We start from the raw sequence: 19,431 nt of genomic DNA, 5'->3' as shown, positions 1-19,431 counted from the left end.
CACCTTTGCTGCCCCCTGAGAGAAACAGGAAGTGTCTTGGGGAGGGCTGCATCCAAGGCCATGTCTTCCCTGAGCAGGAGGGGACAAAGGGGGGAATTGAGGTGACCATAATTATTTATGCCAATCTAAGTCCCAAAATCTCAGGGGACTACCTGGTGGGACTGGAACCAAATTCTACTACCATCACACCTGTTCTCTGGGAGTGGATTTGTGGCAGGGGACTGGACAATCTGTGGCCCTACCTTGGGAAAGGTGGGGAGACTCAGGGTCAATGACAGAGAGGCACAGAGATGTAGAGTTTCTGAGATAGAGAGGGGAGAAAGACTGAGACAGAGAGAGATAATGACAGAGATACTGAGATAGAGAGAGACAGCAGGAAGAGATAGAAAGGAAAGAAGGGTTAATAGAAAAACGGACACAGAGAGGGTGACCCTTGAGACTCCAAGGAAAGCAACAGGTGGGGAAATGACTGAGATGGCGATGCAGAGACGCAGAGATGGAAAGAGAAGGGCTCCGAGGGAGAAAGCGACAGAGAAGGGGAGGGACAACGGGGAACCGGTGGAAAAGACTCCAACGGAGAAAAGGGGAGAAAGAGAGAATCAAAGAAGAGGGCCACGGACAGAAATAGAGAGAGGAAGACCGAGAGACACACAGAGACGGAAAGCGGGGAGGTTGCTGCCAGACCCAGGCGGGCGCAGGGCGAGACTCGCCCCCAGCCCCACCAGGAGGTGATGGCGGACACCACGCCCTGCAGACAGACCGACGTACCCTGCCGGGAGAAGTCGGGCGGGGTCGGGGCGGGGCCGATGCCCTCGGATCCCCGGCGGAGCGGGGAAAGGCGGGGCCGGACGGGCTGCGAGAAGGGGAAGGAAGCGGAGGTGCCGGGCGGGCGCGGGGCGCGGGCAGGAAGCGGGGAGGGGCGGCGGGGCGGGGGCCTCCGGAAAAACGCCCCAACTTCCTGCCCCGCCAGAGCCAGGAAGCGGGAGCCGGGACACAGGGCCCGGGATCGCCGAGCCCGACCTCGGGCGCCCCGCCGGTCACCTCCCTGCGCGGACACCAGGTACACCGTCTGTGGCCCCGCCCGGCCTCCTCCCCTTGGCTGCTCCGGGAAGTGGGAGGAGAGAGGGGGCTGGGGCGCTGCTGGCAGTGGAGGGGCCTCCTGGGGCACCCCTGAGCCAGAGACCGCCCCTCCCTGGGCCTCAGTTTTCCCATCTGTCAAAGGGGGCAAAGAGAACAGAACTAATACCCGCCGAGTGTCCAGCAGGTGAGGTGAGGCATGCGAGACCGGGTCAAGGCCTCCAACTATCCAGAGAACAGATGATCACTCCCACTGTACGGGTGGGGAAACTGAGGCCCAGATAGCAGATCCAACTCGTCCCAGGGCAAATGTCGTGAGACCGAGTGGAGTTTGAACTCGCAGGTGCTTTCCGCTAAGCGTCATCCTCCAACCCCGCATGCTTTAGGACCACCTAAAAAGAAAAACGACAGTTACCGTCATAGGCCGCTGTGAAGCTGAAAGTTGCGGAGCGCATTTGAAAGCGTTTCTGGGAAGCTCTTTTTCTGGGTCATTAATTATACCGAGAGCTGGCTTGTAGGGCATAGAGCTGGCAATTTTCCTCCATTGTATAGATGGGAAGACTGAGGGTTGGAAAGAAGTAATTACTTACTCCGGGTTACATAGCATGTCAGAGGGAAAGGTACGCTTGAACTCAGGATTTTTGCTTTCCAGCCCCAGAGGAAAGTGTGCGGTGGTGGGGTGGGGTGGATGCGCAGAGAACTAATGATCGAGCGCTGGAAAATCAACTTTGGTCCCCCAGTTAAGACAGGCAAAATAGGGCGGAGAACCCAGTCCAAGAACTAAGTAAGGGCCGTGGGAACTCGGAGATCTCAGACTCAGTTTTGGCGTGGGGGTGGAACCATCCTCACCTCGGGCCGCGGAGGTAGGGGCGGGGCAGGGGCGGGGCCCAGGGGAGCAACGGGAGCAGTCGAGAAACGCCAGACCTCCAAGGCAGGCCAGAGCGGCCCTATCTGGCCAGCGTGGCGCAGCGGAGCGCTAGAGCGACTGGCAAGAGGAGTAGAGTCGTCTGGCAGGAGGCAGGCTAGAGCGGCTGGCGGGAGGAGTGGAGCTGGAATCAAAGGCGGCCTCTGAGGCGGCTAGAGCGACTCGGAGGCGGGGGTGGGGGAGCTCCGAGCCGGTGCGCCGAGGCTTCGGTTCTGGCAGCTGCGGTGGCTTCTTCGACCCGGAGCAGGTGAGGGAAGCGGCCCCTGGCGGGTGTCAAACCCTGACTCCACACGTCTGCCCCAGCATCCCTGGCTGTACACATTGCCACGTCCCCTGTAGGATTTGGGGCCCGTGTAGACCCGCCACGTCCCATGTAGGTTTGGGGGTCGTGTAGACCCGCCACGTTCCATGTAGATTACAAGATCCTACAGACACCCCAGGTTTCTGCTGGCCCCCTGTGGAGACCCTGCTCCTTACAGACGTGGAGTCCCTATAGATCAGTAGCATCCCCTAGAATCCAGGGCCCTGTAGATCCTGGGTTTGGGGACCACCCACTCCCCTATAAAATTCTCATCCCCTTTTAAGTCTCCAGAGGTCCCATAGAGTGGCCACTTGCCCTATGGTTTCATGACCATGTGTGACCCCTGATCCTTGTAGGCCACCATGTGTCAAATAGAACCTCAGGCCTTATACATTCCAAGGGCGCCTTATGGGCTCACCCTAAGTATTCTGTATTTTAGGTTCTTTAAGGCTCCCAGAGGTTCTTAGGGACTAGTATCATCAACTCAATATTTTATAGACCCTGAGCCCTGCATAGAACCCAAGTGCCCATATTGTCTTCCACACGTGTCTGCTTTGCTGTAGGATCCCTACCTCTAAACTGACCCCTATCAGCCCCATGCACACAATACCCCTCTGCTGGACTTCAGGCCTTGTCAGTTGCCTATAAATCCATCTGACAGCTTCAACCTATCATTTCCCAGCCTTTGTAGCAGCTCCTCTCCCCTCCCCCCATCTCCTAAGCAGCATAACCCTCCCCCCATCCTCCCTGAGTCCCAAGACTCTGTGGAGCAGTCGAGCCCATCCTGTACTCCTACCCAGGCCACAGTGCCCACATACCCCTGACTTTGCAGGCCCGTAAGGAGACCTGATGTGTCTTGGTTCTGATTTTAGTTTCCTAAGGTTGGAGTGGGGGTTCCCCATGCTCTGAGGCAGCACATTCTGACAGTTAAATGCATAAACTCTGAAGCCAGACCGCCTGGGTCTGAATCCCGGTTCTGTTCCTTATGAACCATGCCTCAGTTTCCTCCTTTGTAAAACGGGCATAGTAATAACACTGACCTCATGTGGTCACTGAGAGGATTAAATTAGTTAATACCTATAAAGCAGTAATGCTGTGCTTGGCACATACTTAATGACACTTAATGCACATTAAGTGTTAGCTATTATTTTGTATTATTGTGACAAACAAAGAATAAAGGAGATAATATGTATCATGTGCATGATTTGGGGCCTGCCTGGCACTGAGCATTTGCTCAGATAACATGTGTCCTCTCCTGTACCCTTTTGGAATCTCCTTGCTTCTGTCGAACCTCTCCACCCCTAAGTGAGGTGATGATCATGGACCCTCCATGTTCATGGTCATGTTTTCCAGCCCAAAAGTTGCAGCTGGCGGCCTGGTGAAGGTTTTCCATCTCTGATGGGAATAACAGTAGCACAGGGTGGTTGTCGTTGTGAAGGTTAAGTGAGTTACTATGTGAGAAGCTCTCAGAGCAATGCCTGGCGCCCTGTAAGTGTTATGTAAGTTTAGCATTCATAATAAATAATTGCTATTATTTTTCTGCCTTGGTTTGCAAATTTATTTATGTGAACATTTAACAATGCTCAAATCTTAAATTACCCAAGTTTGGATATTGGACAAATACCCTTTATGCAAAAGAATAAAAATGGTGCCTGCTCTGATGAACCCATGGGATGGCATTTGGATACTCCAGAAAGCATCATTGTTTAATGAGCATAATCAAAATCATAGCTACTATTTATTGAGTGCTAGGGAGGAGGCCTGTGGAAGAGGGAGAAGGGTGGGTCTCAGGCAACTAGGGTTATAAATAGCTCTGGGCTGTGGGGAGAGCCCCCCACTGGTCCATTCCACCCATTTCCACAGCTCTTGCCGCCTGACACAGCTTGGGCTCGCGTGGCATTAGTCATACCAATTAAGGACACAGATGATTTTGGTGGGAAGACACAGGGAGAAGTGGAGACTCTAAGGGAGACGATGGGAGAGAGGCGGCACATGAGACAGCAACTCAGATCGGTGCAGGGACAGTGGCTGCAGAAACCAGATGTGGCAAGACAGGCAGGGACAGAAGAGAGGCAGAGGGCAAAGGTAGGGAGAAGCAGAAGTAGGGATAGGGTGGAGTTGGCTGAGGGGGAGAGGAGGAGGGAGAGGAGGCAGAGACAGTGGGAAAAATGAGGCAGGTCTGAAGGAAAGGAGAGAAAATGAGGAAACAAGACAGGCAAAGACAGGCAGAATCAGGGAGAGACAGCCAGAGTGCTGGCTGGGGGAAAGGGAGTTGGCACGGCAGACGGATGTAGGTGAGGGATACAGACACACCTTGGGGGATGAGCTGAGGACCATTCCTTTTTTCCTGGGAGTGGAAGCCAGAAAGATACGAGGTCCCTGAGGAAAAGAACTTGTGGATCCGGGGACTCTTGGTCCCTGAAGGAAGAGAGTTCAGAGTGTTGTTTTCTTATCTGGAGAGAGTTGGGGGTTGAGGGGTTTGCCACTGTGATTTCCTGTCACAGGAAGTGGGGCTGGTGGGTTCAGAGGCAACATCCTGCCCCAAGCCTGTCACAGATCAGAGGAGCCCGAAGACACCCCAGTTATCTCCCTCCTACCTCCTCTTTAACCTCGTCAACTCTGCTGGTCCCCAGCTCCTCCTGCCTCAGAGCCCAGAGTCTGAGCCCCCAGCCCCTCCTGCATTAGGGACCCAAAACTTGCAGGCTGTTATGGCCACAGCTCTCTCATGGACCCAGGCTCCTGGGCCTCCAGCTTCCCCCCCAACAAGGCTCCCTGTCCTTGGGCTCCCCGCCCTGGCTGGCCTCTGAAGGGCTCTTTGTCGCCACACAGAGGCCCTATTGAGTTGCGGAGGCCCAGATGGGGGAAGGCTGTTTACTCACCTTCACACCTGGGCCAGGAATCTGTGAGTAACCACCCAGTGCCACCTCCTCCCACCCCCTAACCTCAGCCCCTCCTCTTCCCCCAGCCCTGCAGAGCCCATGGAGGCAGAGGACGTCGTGGCCCGAGGGGCGGTGAGTGGACAGAGCCAAGGGTTGAAAGGACTGGGGGGCTGTGAGGTGGGGAGCACAGTGGGCTGAAGCCAACCCTCCCCTTCCACAGGCCCCAGGGCCCCCCCGGCCTGGCCTTGTGCCCGTCAGCATCATTGGGGCCGAGGACGAGGATTTTGAGAACGAACTGGAGACGGTGAGGGGGAGACCTGGTGGAAAATCTTCTGTCTTAGGCTTCCTGGGGCCCCAGCCCCTCAAGTCCTATCCTCAGTGTCCCCTCCCACTTTAGTCCAGTTCTCCATCCTCAGTTGCTGTCCTGCTGTGTCTTCTCACTGCCAATCTCTTATCTGGGTTGTACCTGCTTGCTTATCCCGCCCCCATCCTTGATCCCACCCTTTGTATTCTAATCCCGGTTTTGATTGCCATCCCCCACTTACATCATAGATCCCCATCCCATCTTTCCTAATTTCTGTCCTCATCACCCCTCATTTTAACATTAAATTTTCTCCATTCTCCTTGACACCTGCTCTGCAGCCACCATTACAGAATAGACACCATCATCACCCCTTCCTCCCAGCTTGGGTCCATCAGGAAATGCCAAGGAAAGAGGAGGGGTGAAGCCCAAGGCCCCTGTTCTGCTCCCCATTGCCTTACCCCTATTCCCACCCCCAGAACGCAGAGGAGCAAAACAGCCAGTTCCAGAGCCTGGAGCAGGTGAAGCGTCGCCCGGCCCACCTCATGGCCCTCCTGCAGCACGTGGCCCTGCAATTCGAGCCAGGACCCCTGGTGAGGGCGGGGAGGGGGGCTAGGCCAGGCCAGAGCAGGCAGTGCATCAGACCAGTGCCGATGAGCCAGGAGGGTCTAGAAGTAGAGAGCCAGAGGGACCAGCATGCAATCCAGACAAGATCGCAGGTGCCCCGTGTAAATCTCAGTACGCAGAGTGCAGGCCAGGAGAGCACACACAGGAGGGTCATGCAGAGAGCAACAGAATCCAGGCACCTGGGAAAACCATACCCCCCCCGCCCCACTGTGGTGCCTGTGGCAGTGTCACCCATCAATGACAGCACCCTTTCTCACAGACTCTGGAAATTGAATCCTCCTCTCCACGGCCTTAGCAGGTACCATTCAGGGTTGGTGCTGGAGAGAAAGCCTTTGGCCTTCCCGGATCTCTGTGGCACAGCAGGCCCTGATCCAGAAACAGGAAACCACCACAAGCAGCCCACAAGGCAGAGAGAACATAATCCATGATCCAGAAACCTCCCGTATTAGGCAGAAAACACTTAGGAGGTGCGGATGCAGAGCTGTGCCGCGGGAAATACCTGCAGAGTCTAGAGAACCCAACAGATGATGTAGGAAGAAGCCACTGGCTGCAGGGGGTGGGGGTGCGGTAGCGCTCCATGGACAAGGGTCCCATTCCAAGAAGATGCAGTGCAGCCCAGCACAGGCCTTAGTCGGGGCTAGCCCAGGGCACTGGTCTATAAACGCACAGCAGATGCCTCCGGGAGACAAGGAGACTGGCAGAAATGCCAGGGAGGGACGCCAGGGTGGGCGATGCAAAAAGAAGGGGCGTCGACTGACATGGAAGCCTCAGAAACTGTCAGGAAATCAGGAACTGGCCTTCTCCAGAAAAGTGGCAGCCCCTCCTCTGGTTCATGGAGGCTCTGGCCCTCTAGGCACGGAGTTCCTTCCGAGTTTGGGGGTTTCTAGAACTCGAGCTCCTGGGACTCAGCCCAGGGGTGGTGCTGACTACCATGTCCTTCCTGTGAGGGCCAGGGGCTTGGCTGAGGGGACCTAGATGGCCTCCAGCAATGTGAGATTTGTCATGCTGCTCCCTCACCTCAACGGCTGGGGGCGTGTCAGGGCTAGCTGTGGTCCCCTAGGCTGCTTCCTGATGGCCTGTCATGGAGTTTTGCTTTGGGGAGACGGGGGTGACATAGATTAATTAAAAGTGTTTACTGTGCAGAAACAGTCCTGTCCCCGCTGGGCTGAGTCCTTAGCACACTGAGACCATGTCCCTTACCTGACGAGAGCCCCCCAGGAGCCAGGATCAGTTGGGTCCCCACTGCATTGCCAGTGTCACCCAGCACAGGGCTGGTACACAGGCAGCCCCAGGAAGTGCTTGATGAATGAATGAGTGAGCCCCATTTGCTCACCTGTTTATTTACCCAGCGCCCACCATGCTCTGGACCCTGTCTGGGACACACATGAATCAGAAACAGCCTCCCCGCACACCCCCAAAGCTAACCTTCCAGTTGCTGACAGTATTTCTAGGCAGTAGAGTATAGTGGAGACAGGCTGCCTGGATTCTAACCCCAGTTTTGCCACTTACTAGCTGTGTGACCTTGAGCAAGCTTCTTGAGCTCAACTTCCTTTTCTGTGAAATGGAATAATGATGCCTCTAAGAGCAGACAGGTTCATGTTATAAAGGGTTTAGAACATATCTGGATGCACCAGCCCCTGTGTAGCTGGGAGTGGTAGCAGCAGGGAGGAGGCAGAGCCACAGAGAACAGTCCCACAGGATAAAAACTAGCAAATGCTTATGGTGGCCCTGGGAGGCAGGGCCTGGGTGTGGGGATGGTGGTCAGGGAACACGCTTCCCGGAGGATTTGAGCCCTGAGGCTTTCCAAGGGGAAGTGTGGTTCAGGTGGCTGGTAGGGAGGACAGGTCACACTCTGTCTCACCAGCTCTGCTGCCTACACGCGGACCTGCTGGGCTCACTGGGTTCCAAGGAGGCCAAGAAGGCCTTCCTCGACTTCTATCACAGCTTCCTGGAGAAGACCGCGGTGAGACGCCTTCCAGGAGCCCCAGCCCTTGGCCCTGGACAGCCACCCTACACCTCCCAACCTCCACCCTGTGAAGGGAAGCCTGGCCTGGGGAGACCCTGTGCCAGCCTGGCCCTTCCTCCACTGCTGCCTCCCCTCAGACCACCGTTCCCAGGGCCCGTCAGCTGCCATCCCATCACGGCCGAGTCCTCCGCTTCACTCCATTCTCTCTCCTGAACAGGTTCTGCGGGTGCCAGTTCCTCCCACAGTCGCCTTTGAACTTGGTAAGGAGCGGAGAGGGTTCTATGGGAGGGAGAGGAGAGAGGTCTGCAGGATGAAGGAGCGGTCTCTAGCAGAGACCAGGCCTCCCAGAAGGCCCAGGGTGGGAGGCCACATGCCCACACTCCTTGGACAGTAGGGAGTCCTTTCTTCCTCTCTCCTGGCTGCCTTGGTAGCCCAAGAAAGCATGGCCGATGGAGTCCAAGGGTGGGTGGGGAGCCGGGAGCCGGGAAACTGGCCCCAGCCCTGGTCGGTATCCCTGCAGACCGCACGCGGCCCGACCTCATCTCTGAAGACATCCAGCGGCAGTTTGTACAGGAGGTGGTGCAGAGCCAGCAGGCGGCTGTCAGCCGGCAGCTGGAGGACTTCCGCTCCAAGCGGCTCATGGGCATGACGCCCTGGGAGCCTGATCTGGCCCAGCTGGAGTCCTGGGTGGGACGGGACCGCGCGGCCTTCGAGGCCCGGGAACGGCATGTGGCTGAGAGGCTGCTGGCCCACCTGGAGGAGATGCAGTGAGTGGGGCCAGCCCCTCCCCAACCACCAGGGTGCCTTCTGCTGCCCCATCCATGTCAGGGCTCCCTCTGTAGCTTCACAGTTCATTCCTTTGCATCTTCCCCAGTTTCTGGGTCCCCCAGCCCTGGCATTTTAGTTCATCTGGGTTTTTGTCTTCCCTTCCCAGCTTTGGGGTCCCTCTCAGGTTCCAGGTCTCTCCGAGGCCTGTGTTCGGGCCTAGGCCTTGTCACCCCCATCCACGCCTCCCTCCCGTTATCCTCCTTCCCAATTGTTTCAGCAGTCCCCCCGCTCTGCCTCTCCTCTTTCCTGTCCCAGCTTCTAAGCGGACAACCATCCAGACATTTGTGCTGGGTGGACAGGGACCCCAGGCTTAGCAAGTTTGTCACAAACTTTCTTCTCCTTACAGACACACAATCTCTACCGATGAAGAAAAGAGGTGATGGAAGCAGAGAGGACAGCAGGATAGCCGTTTAGTCTCCTGGGCCTGAGGGAGGAGACGTGGGGGTGGGGGAGGCTGGGGTCCTGGGTGTGGAGCAGCTTCCCTATCCCTGTCCCTTGGAGCCCTCTCCCCTTTCCTCAGCTACACTGCAGGAAGTGGATATGGGGTTGGGGTGGGAAGTGAATGGGGAGGGGAAAGCTATGGGGGAGCAGTGTGCAGTCTGTGCCAGGGGTCATCACCAACCCCTCCTCACAGTGCTGCTGTGGTCAACGCCATCAGCCTGTACATGCGCCACCTTGGGGTGCGGTCCAAGAGCGGGGACAAGAAGTCGGGGAGGAATTTCTTCCGAAAAAAGGTGCTTCCCTGAGTACCCAAAACTGGTCCTTTCCTCTCCAAAGACCTGGTGGGGAGCCTTGAGACTGTTGGTGGCTCAGAAATAACCAGCTGTCTCTCACCTCTCCCCCCACCCCCGCTTCCTGCAGGTGATGGGGAACCGGAGGTCAGATGAGCCGACTAAGACCAAGAAAGGACTGAGTAGCTTCCTGGACGCTGCCCGCTGGAATCGGGGAGAGCCCCAGGGTGAGGTTCCTGGCCTCGGCCAAACCCGACTTCCCCACGCTGCACCCCACACACACACACCTCACAGTTCCATCGGTCTCATATCTCTATTTCAGCCCTGGATACTCGGCACCTCAAAGTGGAGGCTGATGGTAAGTCTTGAAGCCAGAGCATCCATATCCTGGGGGCCTGCTGGGCCTAAGAGAGGAGGGGCTGGAGGCCTGGACTCCTGGGTCTGAGGGAGGAGGCGCTGGGGGCCTGGATCCTGAGTCTGAGGGAGGAGGAGGGATCTCCTGAGTGATGGGCAGGATGGGGCTGGAGCATAGCATCTTGGATCCCCCAGGCCATTGTGGATTAGAGCCACTGGCCTCTTTATTTCTCTTTCTCTCTCAATGTCTCCCTAGCTGAGAAGCCAAGCCTCATTGAACGGAAGGGAGGCCTAGGGGTGCCCTCCCGGGATCGGAATGTTGGGGTCCCTGGGCAGGACACCCCTGGAGTTTCTTTACACCCTCTGTCTGGGGACAGCCCGGACCGGGAACTAGGTGAGAGTTAACTGGACCCCCTGTCAAGACCACCCCTTGGTTCTCTCCACCGGACCCTCCCTGCTTCTGGTCACCAGTGTTATCAATAAAACCACCCCTTCCCTCACTTTACCTTTGCCACAGCTTTCCTCCCAGGCTCTGACCTCTATCCTGGTGATGTGGTTCCCACCTTCTTGGACTACATTTCCCATCAGCCTCCATGGCTTCATTTCCCAGAACCCTCTTTTAGTACATTGCCAATCAGCTCCCTTGGATTGGTGAGCCCATCAGCCCCATTAACTGCATTTCTCACAATCCTTATATGGCCCCCAACCCCTGGGACTTCAGACAACTACTTGGCCATCCCAGGGTTCAAATCCCAGCTCTGCGTCTTATGTTATATATTGGAAGTCACTCACTTCCCTCTCTGAGCCTCCGTCTCCTCATCACTAAACGGGGTATCTCCTCTTCCTACAAGTCCCAGTTGAGGTTCGGGAGAACAGATGGATTAGAGGCATCGAGCAGAGCATGCAGTCTCTCCCCCAGTTCTTTGGGTCCCATCTGTCCACAGTGGTATTCTCAGAGGTCTTTCCATCTGTCCATCCCCATCAAAGTACAGAGCAGCCATTTGGTGTCTGCCAGGCACTGGATGGCTTTAGTCCCCCACCCTCCGCTCCATGAAGGCGGAAACTGAGGGCCCCCAGAGTGGGGGTCTCACTGCCACAGGGGCCTCCCAGCCAACCCTGCTCTCTCCGCCACCCCCACAGGTGTTGATGCCCCACTGGAGCTGGGGGACCCGCCTCTGCAGGCTGCCAGCTTGGAGCCCCCAGTGCCCCTGGAGAGTACCGAGGAGGGTGCTGATATTGAGAGGTGCCCAGGCAGGGGTGAAGGGTGTGTGGGGCGCAGGAGTCAGGGCTGGGAGGCTGCGTGTTGGGGGTCTTGCTGCCATTTGCACCTGCTGTCCCTGAGCCATTCTACTCTGCCCTGCTCCTCCCTCTTTCCACCTTCTCCCTCTTTTCCTTCTTCCTCTTTTTCTTGTCTCATCTCCTCTCTCATTCCTCTTCCTTGCTTCCCCCCTCCCTTCTTCCTCTCCTTCTTTTTCAGTTTTTTCTCCTCTCCTCCCTCCTTCTCTCTCCTTCCGTCCGCCTCTTCCCCTTCTTCTTTCTCCACCCTTCCCCCCTCAGCTCCTCCTGGCCCTTCTCCCTCCACCCCTTCACTTCTTCATCCTTCCTTCTCTTCGTTTAAGCCTCAGCCAGTGCCTTGCTCCTGCCTCCTGGTTCCCCTTACCTCAGCCCCCCATCCCTCTGTGCTCCATGCCTGGGGGCCCTGTCCCCCTCATAGTTGGGGAGCAGGCTCTGCCCCTGCCTGTCCTTGTGCTGCTGCTTTGGGGACCTTTTGGCGGGTGGGGGCGGTGAATTGGGTTCCATCTGGGTCCACCTCTGACCCTGTACCCCTCTCTCCTCAGAAGGTGGAAGAGGTGGGTGCCTGGGCCCTGGGTGGGGGGAGGGCTAGCCCCTCCCCCATTTCTCCCAGCTCCTCCCCTCTCCCCATGGGCCACCCACTCCCCTTCACCCCTGTGAGGGGTGGGTGGGGACATCACCCTCCCAGCCAAAGAGCTAAGTATTAAAATTCCCTTTCTCCTACCCTCAACTCCTGGCTCTGCCCCTATCCCTCTGCCTCAGGGAAGGGAGGGGTCAGTCCTGTGCTCCACACTGGGTTTCCCTCCCCCACCAAATTCCAGTATCACTCCAGACCACCCCGTACTGCCCCAGCACCCCTAGATCCCACTGCTCCTTCTGACTCTCTGCTCTCTTCTGTTGCATGTTTGATTCCTGTCCTGGTCTCTCCCTGTCCTGCTCTGTCCCTGTCTGTCCCTGTCTGTCCCTGTCCTGGTCTCCCTGTCCCTGTCCTGGTCTCGCCCTATCTCTGTCCTGGTCTCTTCCCGTCTGTCCCCGTCTGTCCCCGTCTGTCCCTGTCCTGGTCTCTGTCCTTGTTCTGGCCTCTGCCTGACTCTGTCCTTGGCCTCGGGGTCCAGGCTATCGGGGCGTCTGGGGCGCTCGGAGAGCCTGCGGGTGAGTGACCGCCGCCGGCCTTCCCGGGGCAGCCTCGGGGCTAAGGGCCGGGGTGGGGGCCGCTCCCGGAGCGACGTGGACATGGACCCCAGCTCCGCCACGGCCGTGCTTGGCCCTGCCCGACGAGCCACGTACGTCACTATACCCCCTATCCATTGAGTCAGTCTAGAGAGTCAGGGAAGATGGGAATGGGGTGGTTTTCAGAGTCACAGAGAACTGAGTATCGGATGCTGAGGTCACTGAGGCCCTACAGTGGTTACAAAAGAGGGATAGGACACTTCTTTCTAGAAATCTGGGGGCTAGCCTGCAGCTAGGGCCACCCTGGGGGCATCGAATGCCAAGGCCACAGGGGGGTTGGATATGAGGAGTCAGAGTCTCCTCTTTGGGAGACCCCAAGCTGGGGCTCTAACAAGGCCTCTCTGTCCCACAGCCCCGAGCCTGGAGATGAGGGGGAGCAAGGACGGTCAGGACTAGAGATGGAACCAGAAGAGCCCCCGGGCTGGCGGGAGCTCATCCCCCCAGGCACCCTGCACAGCTTGTCCAAGAACCAGGTGAAGCGGCAGGAGGTCATCAGCGGTGAGTGCCACCCCCTCCAGCCCACTGCGGCCAAGGATGAGCCAGCTGTGGCAAAGAGAGACAGATGCAACGAGATGTCTATCTTGCTGTTATTTACAACAAGCAGAGCTTGAAGGCAGCCCGTTTCCAACAGAGGACCATTGATTACGTAAATTGTAGAACAGCCACTCTGTGGACTAGGAATGCTGCTGGCAGAGTGACATTTCCAAAGAATTTCTAGTAGTGCAGGACAGTGCTGATGTTAAGAGCCAGCAATAGGATATAAAATTGTATTTCTAGCATAAGCCTTTGTTTCCCTATTTGTGAAACGTGGGCAGTAATAGTTCCTGTCTTAAAAGACCGCCATGAAGATGAGACAATTCACTGGAAGTGTCTAGCGCAGTGTTGGGGACAGTAAAAGCATTCGAAAGTGACTGCTGTCATTAAGATCTGTCATTAAGATCTTAATTGCTTGGGGAGGAAAGATTCCATGGGGAAAAGTTTGGAAAGATAATCAATATATTAGCAGTGCTTGCTCCGCTTCTGTCTTGATTCTTTTCTGTGATTTCAAATTGTGTGTGAGTGCACAGGGTTTGGCAAAAGTAGATGATTTTGGAAGCTCCTCTGGAAGTTTATTTAAAGAAAGTACTCATTCAGAATTTTTAGGATAGTAGGTGAATACTTTTGGGGTCACAGATCCTTCTAAGTCTATGATCAAAACAAGCAGTGCTCTCCAGTAGAACTTTCTGGAATGATGGAAATGTGTAATATTGTGCTGTCCACCATGGTAACCACCAGCCACATAATAGCTGTTACTCACTTGAAATGTGATGAGTACAAATGAGAACTGAATTTTGTGTTTCATTTCATTTTGATTCAAATTTGAAGAGCTGTATGTGGCTAGTGGCTCCCACATCGGACAGCATAGCAAGTGCTCTCGGCAGAAAAATACGCATAACACACAAAGCCATGCATTTAATTTCCAGGGACTTCCAGGGCCCCTGGAACTCAAGCATGCACCCTCTGGGGGCCCCTGGATCTGAGGCTATCAACCTGTGCACAGAGGGAGTCACTGTCCCATAAACAGGCTGAGACACTTGCTGGATGGTTAGACACTAAACACAGCTGCAGGCTTCCTGGCAGTGGGGTAACTGACTTGTTCTGCTGTGCCCGGGACTTTCCCCATTTTGGAGACGAAAGCCCCATGTCCTGGGAAGCCCATGATTGCCAGGAAGACTAGGACCATTGGTCACCCTGGCTGGCTGCCGCTGCCAAAAAGGAGAGGCAGGGCCTTGAGGAATACTCAATGGCTGTCCCAGAGGCAGATGACCACTCAGAGAGAGTTGTCCCATCCCATCCCCTTCTCCTCGTCCCCCCAGCCTGCCTCTGAAACTGCCCCCCATAGTTGGCACCCTCCCCAACCATGCTTCCTGTCTGGTGGCCCTGTAGAGCTGCTGGTGACGGAGGCGGCCCACGTGCGCATGCTCCGGGTGCTGCATGACCTCTTCTACCAGCCCATGGCGGACAGCGGCTTCTTCCCCCTAGAGGAGCTACAGAACATCTTTCCCAACCTGGATGAGCTCATCGAAGTGCATTGTGAGTGCAGGGCCTCGGCCCTACTGCACACCCCTCCTCTGGCTTCCTCCTTTGAGGCCTCAGGCAACGAGGCTTGGAGTCTAACATGTTCTCCTTGAGCACCCATCATGGGCAGCCTCTATTCTGGCACTGGGGACAACTCTGCCCTGGACCCGCCAGAGCTCACATTCTAGATGGGACAGGCATGTCAAGCATGTGATGCGGTGACAGGCCCACCAGCCCCAAGGATCAGATAGACACACCTGCAGCCCAACCCCCACCAACTCCCAAACAGGCTCTGCATACAATCTCGTGGGTCCTGACAGCATTCCCTTTCCTCACCACTCCCCACAGCCCTGTTCCTCGATCGCCTGATGAAGCAGAGGCAGGACAGCGGCTACCTCATAGAGGAGATCGGAGATGTGCTGCTGGCCCGGGTGAGGGCACCCAGCCCAGCTGCCAGCCCCTCCTCCTAGCTGGGGACCTGTGGAAGCTGGGGGTCTCCCACAGCCCTGTCCTCCTGTCTTAGCCTCCATCCCCGAGTGAGGCCCTGCTCTTCCCATGCCCACCTGAGACACCCTCCCTGGCCTGAATTTCGCTGTAGTTTGATGGTGCAGAGGGCTCCTGGTTCCAGAAAATCTCCTCCCGCTTCTGCAGCCGCCAGTCATTTGCCTTAGAGCAGCTCAAAGCCAAGCAGCGCAAGGAGCCTCGTTTCTGCGCCTTTGTGCAGGTAAGGGGTCTGGGCCGGGGTCCCAGAGAAGGTTCCAGTGTCCCAGTCCCAGGGCCCCCAAGCGTGGGCCACCTCAGCACTGCTGTTCCCTCAGGAGGCCGAGAGCCGCCCGCGGTGCCGCCGCCTGCAGCTGAAGGACATGATCCCGACAGAGATGCAGCGGCTCACCAAGTACCCACTGCTGCTGCAGAGCATTGGGCAGAACACAGGTACCCCTGCCAGCTGCCCCGCCGGCCCCGTGCTCCCTGTCCCACCTTGGCCGCAGACCAGCAGCAGCCAGGGTTGGGGTTCACCACGGCTGGTCTCTCCTTTGCCCACAGAAGAGCCTGCGGAACGGGAGAAGGTGGAGCAGGCGGCTGAGTGCTGCCGGGAAATTCTGCATCACGTCAACCAAGCTGTACGAGACATGGAGGACCTGCTGGTGAGCCTGGGCACGGCCCTGCGCCCCAGGCAGTGGGACATGTGTGGGCAGGGCTCAGCTTGTCCCTCTCAGGGGCCACTTCTGCTCTGGAGCTCAAGCCTGGCCCTCAGTTTGTCCCCCTCAGGGCTTTCCAGGGATTTACTGGGCCCTCAACTCCTCCCTCTCAGGGTCACTGGAGGTCAGGCCTGGCCCTTGATTTGTCCCTATGACACTCTCTTCCCTACTCTAGCGGCTCAAGGACTATCAGAGGCGCCTGGACTTGTCCCACCTAAAGCAGAGCAGTGACCCCATGCTCAGCGAGTTCAAGGTGACCCCTCCTGCTCTCCCGTCCCCGGCCCTCCTTGCTGTCAGGATTCTCCCATAATGCATCCAGGAAGCCAGAGAGACCCCTCAGCTCTGACCCCTCCCCATTCCCAGCCAGCACCCATCCTGCCCCTGGCTGTGATACACAGCCCCATGGTCATCCCCACCCTCCCCTGCCCCCCCTTGGCCTGTGCCCACCGTCACTCCTTCCGGCTTCCAGAACCTAGACATCACCAAGAAGAAGCTGGTCCACGAGGGCCCGCTGACGTGGCGGGTGACAAAGGACAAGGCTGTGGGTGAGTGCCCGGGCAGGGAGCAGGGGCCGAGTGGCACAGTGCTGGGGTGGGGGGTGCTGAGTGCGGCCTTGCCTCCTGCAGAGGTCCACGTGCTACTGCTGGACGACCTGCTGCTGCTGCTCCAGCGCCAGGACGAGCGGCTACTGCTCAAGTCACACAGCCGGACGCTGACACCCACGCCTGACGGCAAGACCATGCTGCGGCCGGTACTGCGGCTCACCTCCGCCATGACCCGTGAGGTGGCCACCGGTGAGACCTGGCCCTGAGTGAGGAGGGAACCCTCCAAAGTGCCCAGGAACTCACGTTCTGGCAAAGGGGAGGCTGCCGCAGATGGAGGAGTAGGTGTCGTGGCAGGCGGAGGCTATTAGCAGAGGCTGAGCTAGCAGAAGAGGCCCTGGAGCTGGGCAGGGCCGGGGCCAGGCCTGGTTGTGGATTTCATTAAATGAGATGGGAAACTGCCCCAGGTTTTTGCACAGAGGAGCTGCCAACTCTACCTGTTGTTTTGTAGGGACACCCTGACTGCCACTTGGGGGTTGTAGGCGCACAGGGGTGAAAGCCAGGAGCTCAGTGACAAGGGATTTGCAAACATATTGCCAGGAAGCTGTCGCAGGGCCGTGGTGCTCATGTGTTCCTGGTTAGATGTGGGAGCATGAGAGGGAAGGCTGGAAGGAGGGCACCTGAGGGGGTATTAGTGACATAGGAGTGGGGAATTGAGTCATGGGAGCCCCCCTCCACCATCGTGAGGGCCATCTCCGGGCTCCAGCGAGTGCTCAGGGAGGACACAAAGTGGGGTTACCCTGGCTCTGAGCCACACCTTTCCTTCTCCTTGCAGATCACAAAGCCTTCTATGTCATTTTTACCTGGGACCAGGAGGCCCAGATATACGAGCTGGTGGCACAGTCCGTGTCGGAGCGGAAGAAGTGAGGGCATTTGGGTTCCTCACGTGGGTGGAGGAGGAGGCCCAAGCCCCTGAGTCCCTGGGGACAGGGTGAGGGTGGGGGGCTCTGACTTCCCAGTGGCTGGCCTGTCTCCCCAGCTGGTGTGCCCTCATCACTGAGACTGCTGGGTCCCTGAAGGTCCCTGCCCCTGCCTCCCGCCCCAAACCCCGGCCCAGTCCAAGCAGGTAAGGGGGGGGACTAGGGAGGGAACTGGAGGGTGGGGAGAGGGAGGTGGTGGTGGTGCTGGGGCTGGCTTCCTGTTTGTCCCCAGAACCCCAGCTCTAGCCCTGTCTCCATGTGTCATGTGTATGCATGTGTGTGAATGTACATGTGTACGTGTGTGTGCCGCCCCATCACGGCCCATCTGTCTCCTCTCCAAGCCTCTCTGTCTTCCACTGGCCAAGCCTCTCTATCTCCCTGTCTCCCAGCCTCAACCTCTGTCTCTATCTCTGGACCTCCCCACCTCCAGCTCTCTGTCTCCCTGCCCCTGTCACCCCTGGGGCCAGGGATGTGGGGTCATCCAGTACTTCCTTCCCCCAGTACCCGAGAACCCCTGCTCAGCAGCTCTGAAAATGGCAATGGTGGCCGAGAGATGCCCCCAGCTGATGGTGAGCCTGGGGGGGCATTGAGTGGGGGTGAGGGTGTCCACAGGAAGCTGGGCAGGATCTGAGCACCCTACCTGCTCCCCACCCAGGCCGGATTGAGAGAACACTCAGTGCCCTCCTGCCCTTCTGCCGGCCCGGCCCTGAGGGCCAGCTCGCTGCCAAGGCCCTTCAGAAAGGTAGTTTCACCCCACCCCCCACAGGGCTGCTACCAGAAACAAGGGCACCAGCCACCCCTCACACACGGCCCCAAGTCCCTCCTGCAGCTTTCGTCCTTTTCTTCACCTTCAATTCAGCCTCTCCCTGGACCCATCTCCATCATTGGTGTCCTCTCACCCTACCCCAACCCTAGGCCCAGCCTCACTTCTGACCCCTTTCGCCCCATCTGCAGGCCTAGCTAACCCCAGGCTGAGCCTCCCCTGGCACCCACCTGCAGGCCCCTGGCCTCTCCCACCTCTTGCCCCTCACCTGCCCCCTCTGAATCCCCCTTCCCAGCCCCACCTCTGACTCTGTCCCCTTATCCCTGGCCAGTGCTGTCCCTGAAGCAGCTACTATTCCCCTCGGACGAAGACAGTGGGGCAGGGCCTCCCCTCCAAGGGGATGGGGTCCCAGAAGGTGGCCCCCTGAGCCCCACACAGACCCAGGAAATCCGAGTGGAGCTACTCAGCCTGGAGGAGATCGTTAAACAGCTGGAGGTGGTGGCCCGTGGCTGGGGAGGCAGGGAGGTGGGGGAAGAGGGGGTGACTCAGACCACGGACCCCTCTCATGGTAACCCCCACACACACCAGGAGGTGGAGGAGGAGTTCTGTCGCCTTCGACTCATCCTGTCTCAGCTTGGGGAGAACACTGTCCCCCAGCCTGGCTGTACCTGAGGCTCCCTGCCCCAGGCAGGTGAGTGGGGGGCTGGGGACCCCGAGCACTGCCCGATGAGGGGGGATCAGAGTGGGCACCTCAGGGGCTCCCCTCTCCACCACGCCGTCCATTTCTCTCCCTGTACCTTTGTCTGTCTGATCCTCCCGAGTCCACCCACCTCCTGTCTCCTCATCTCTCCATCTGTCAGTTTCTATTTCTCTGGCCATTTTGTGCTTTCTCCCCATCCTCCCTTCCTCTCCCCTTTTCCCTGTTTCTCTCTCTCCATCATCTCTCCCCTCCCCCATCTCTGTCTCCCTTCTCCTACATCCCCCCAGGCCTTTTGCAAGATGGAGAGGAGGTGAGGACCACCCACCCATCACTGCACAGCTGCTGCAGCATCTCCAACCCCAAAGGCTCAAGGAGAGAGAGCTGGGCTTTCGAGGCCACATCTGGGGGTCCCCAGCTGGGATCACTGCATCCCCCCAACATCCCACTGGCCTCAGCCTTCTCCCTTCTGCCTTCTGCATGGGAGACTCAGGGCTTTACTCCAGGGAGCACCACAGTGACCCCCGTTTCCCGGGCCATCTCAGTATTGCCTGGGGGGGGCACCCCTTCATTCCCCCTGCCAAGTGCCTTTGCTCTGTTTTTATATCCTGAATTGAAGGTTTATTTTTTAATATATATTATCTAAGGAGAGGTGTGTGTTGTGAGGGCAGGGTGGGTCC

At 57.6% G+C, this 19,431-nt stretch overlaps 1 protein-coding gene across 4 annotated transcripts; it reads left to right on the top strand.

Annotated features, from left to right (window-relative positions):
• The first annotated feature begins 875 nt into the window (after nt 1-875).
• On the top strand, nt 876-19,400 carry ARHGEF1 (Rho guanine nucleotide exchange factor 1). Of its 4 annotated transcripts, none has more exons than XM_019713763.3 (30): nt 876-1,060; nt 5,269-5,314; nt 5,403-5,486; nt 5,963-6,076; nt 7,975-8,073; nt 8,294-8,336; nt 8,597-8,843; nt 9,251-9,280; nt 9,539-9,638; nt 9,766-9,862; nt 9,958-9,993; nt 10,246-10,383; nt 11,130-11,232; nt 12,398-12,565; nt 12,865-13,010; nt 14,439-14,585; nt 14,919-15,001; nt 15,169-15,294; nt 15,389-15,503; nt 15,615-15,715; nt 15,945-16,022; nt 16,239-16,314; nt 16,396-16,563; nt 17,147-17,234; nt 17,351-17,437; nt 17,793-17,860; nt 17,947-18,033; nt 18,386-18,549; nt 18,643-18,745; nt 19,042-19,400. In XM_019713763.3, exons 2-29 carry the CDS (start codon nt 5,282-5,284, stop codon nt 18,724-18,726), a joined length of 2,910 nt encoding a protein of 969 aa, XP_019569322.3. In that variant the 5' UTR covers nt 876-1,060; nt 5,269-5,281; the 3' UTR covers nt 18,727-18,745; nt 19,042-19,400. The 4 variants fall into 4 exon arrangements, with proteins under 4 accessions (XP_019569322.3, XP_088656271.1, XP_019569323.3 ...); XM_088800145.1 differs by having other exon boundaries at nt 11,130-11,253; XM_088800146.1 differs by lacking the exon at nt 876-1,060 and adding an exon at nt 2,131-2,249 and having other exon boundaries at nt 11,130-11,253.
• The last annotated feature ends 31 nt before the right edge of the window (nt 19,401-19,431 follow it).

This window comes from Rhinolophus sinicus, chromosome 8 (assembly GCF_057876585.1).
Source record: "Rhinolophus sinicus isolate RSI-liver-muscle chromosome 8, RSI-T2T, whole genome shotgun sequence".
In the NCBI taxonomy this organism is placed as follows: Eukaryota; Metazoa; Chordata; class Mammalia; order Chiroptera; family Rhinolophidae; genus Rhinolophus; species Rhinolophus sinicus.
The sequence above is the reverse complement of the archived record's forward strand: the minus strand, read 5'-3'. Positions and strand labels throughout refer to the sequence as shown.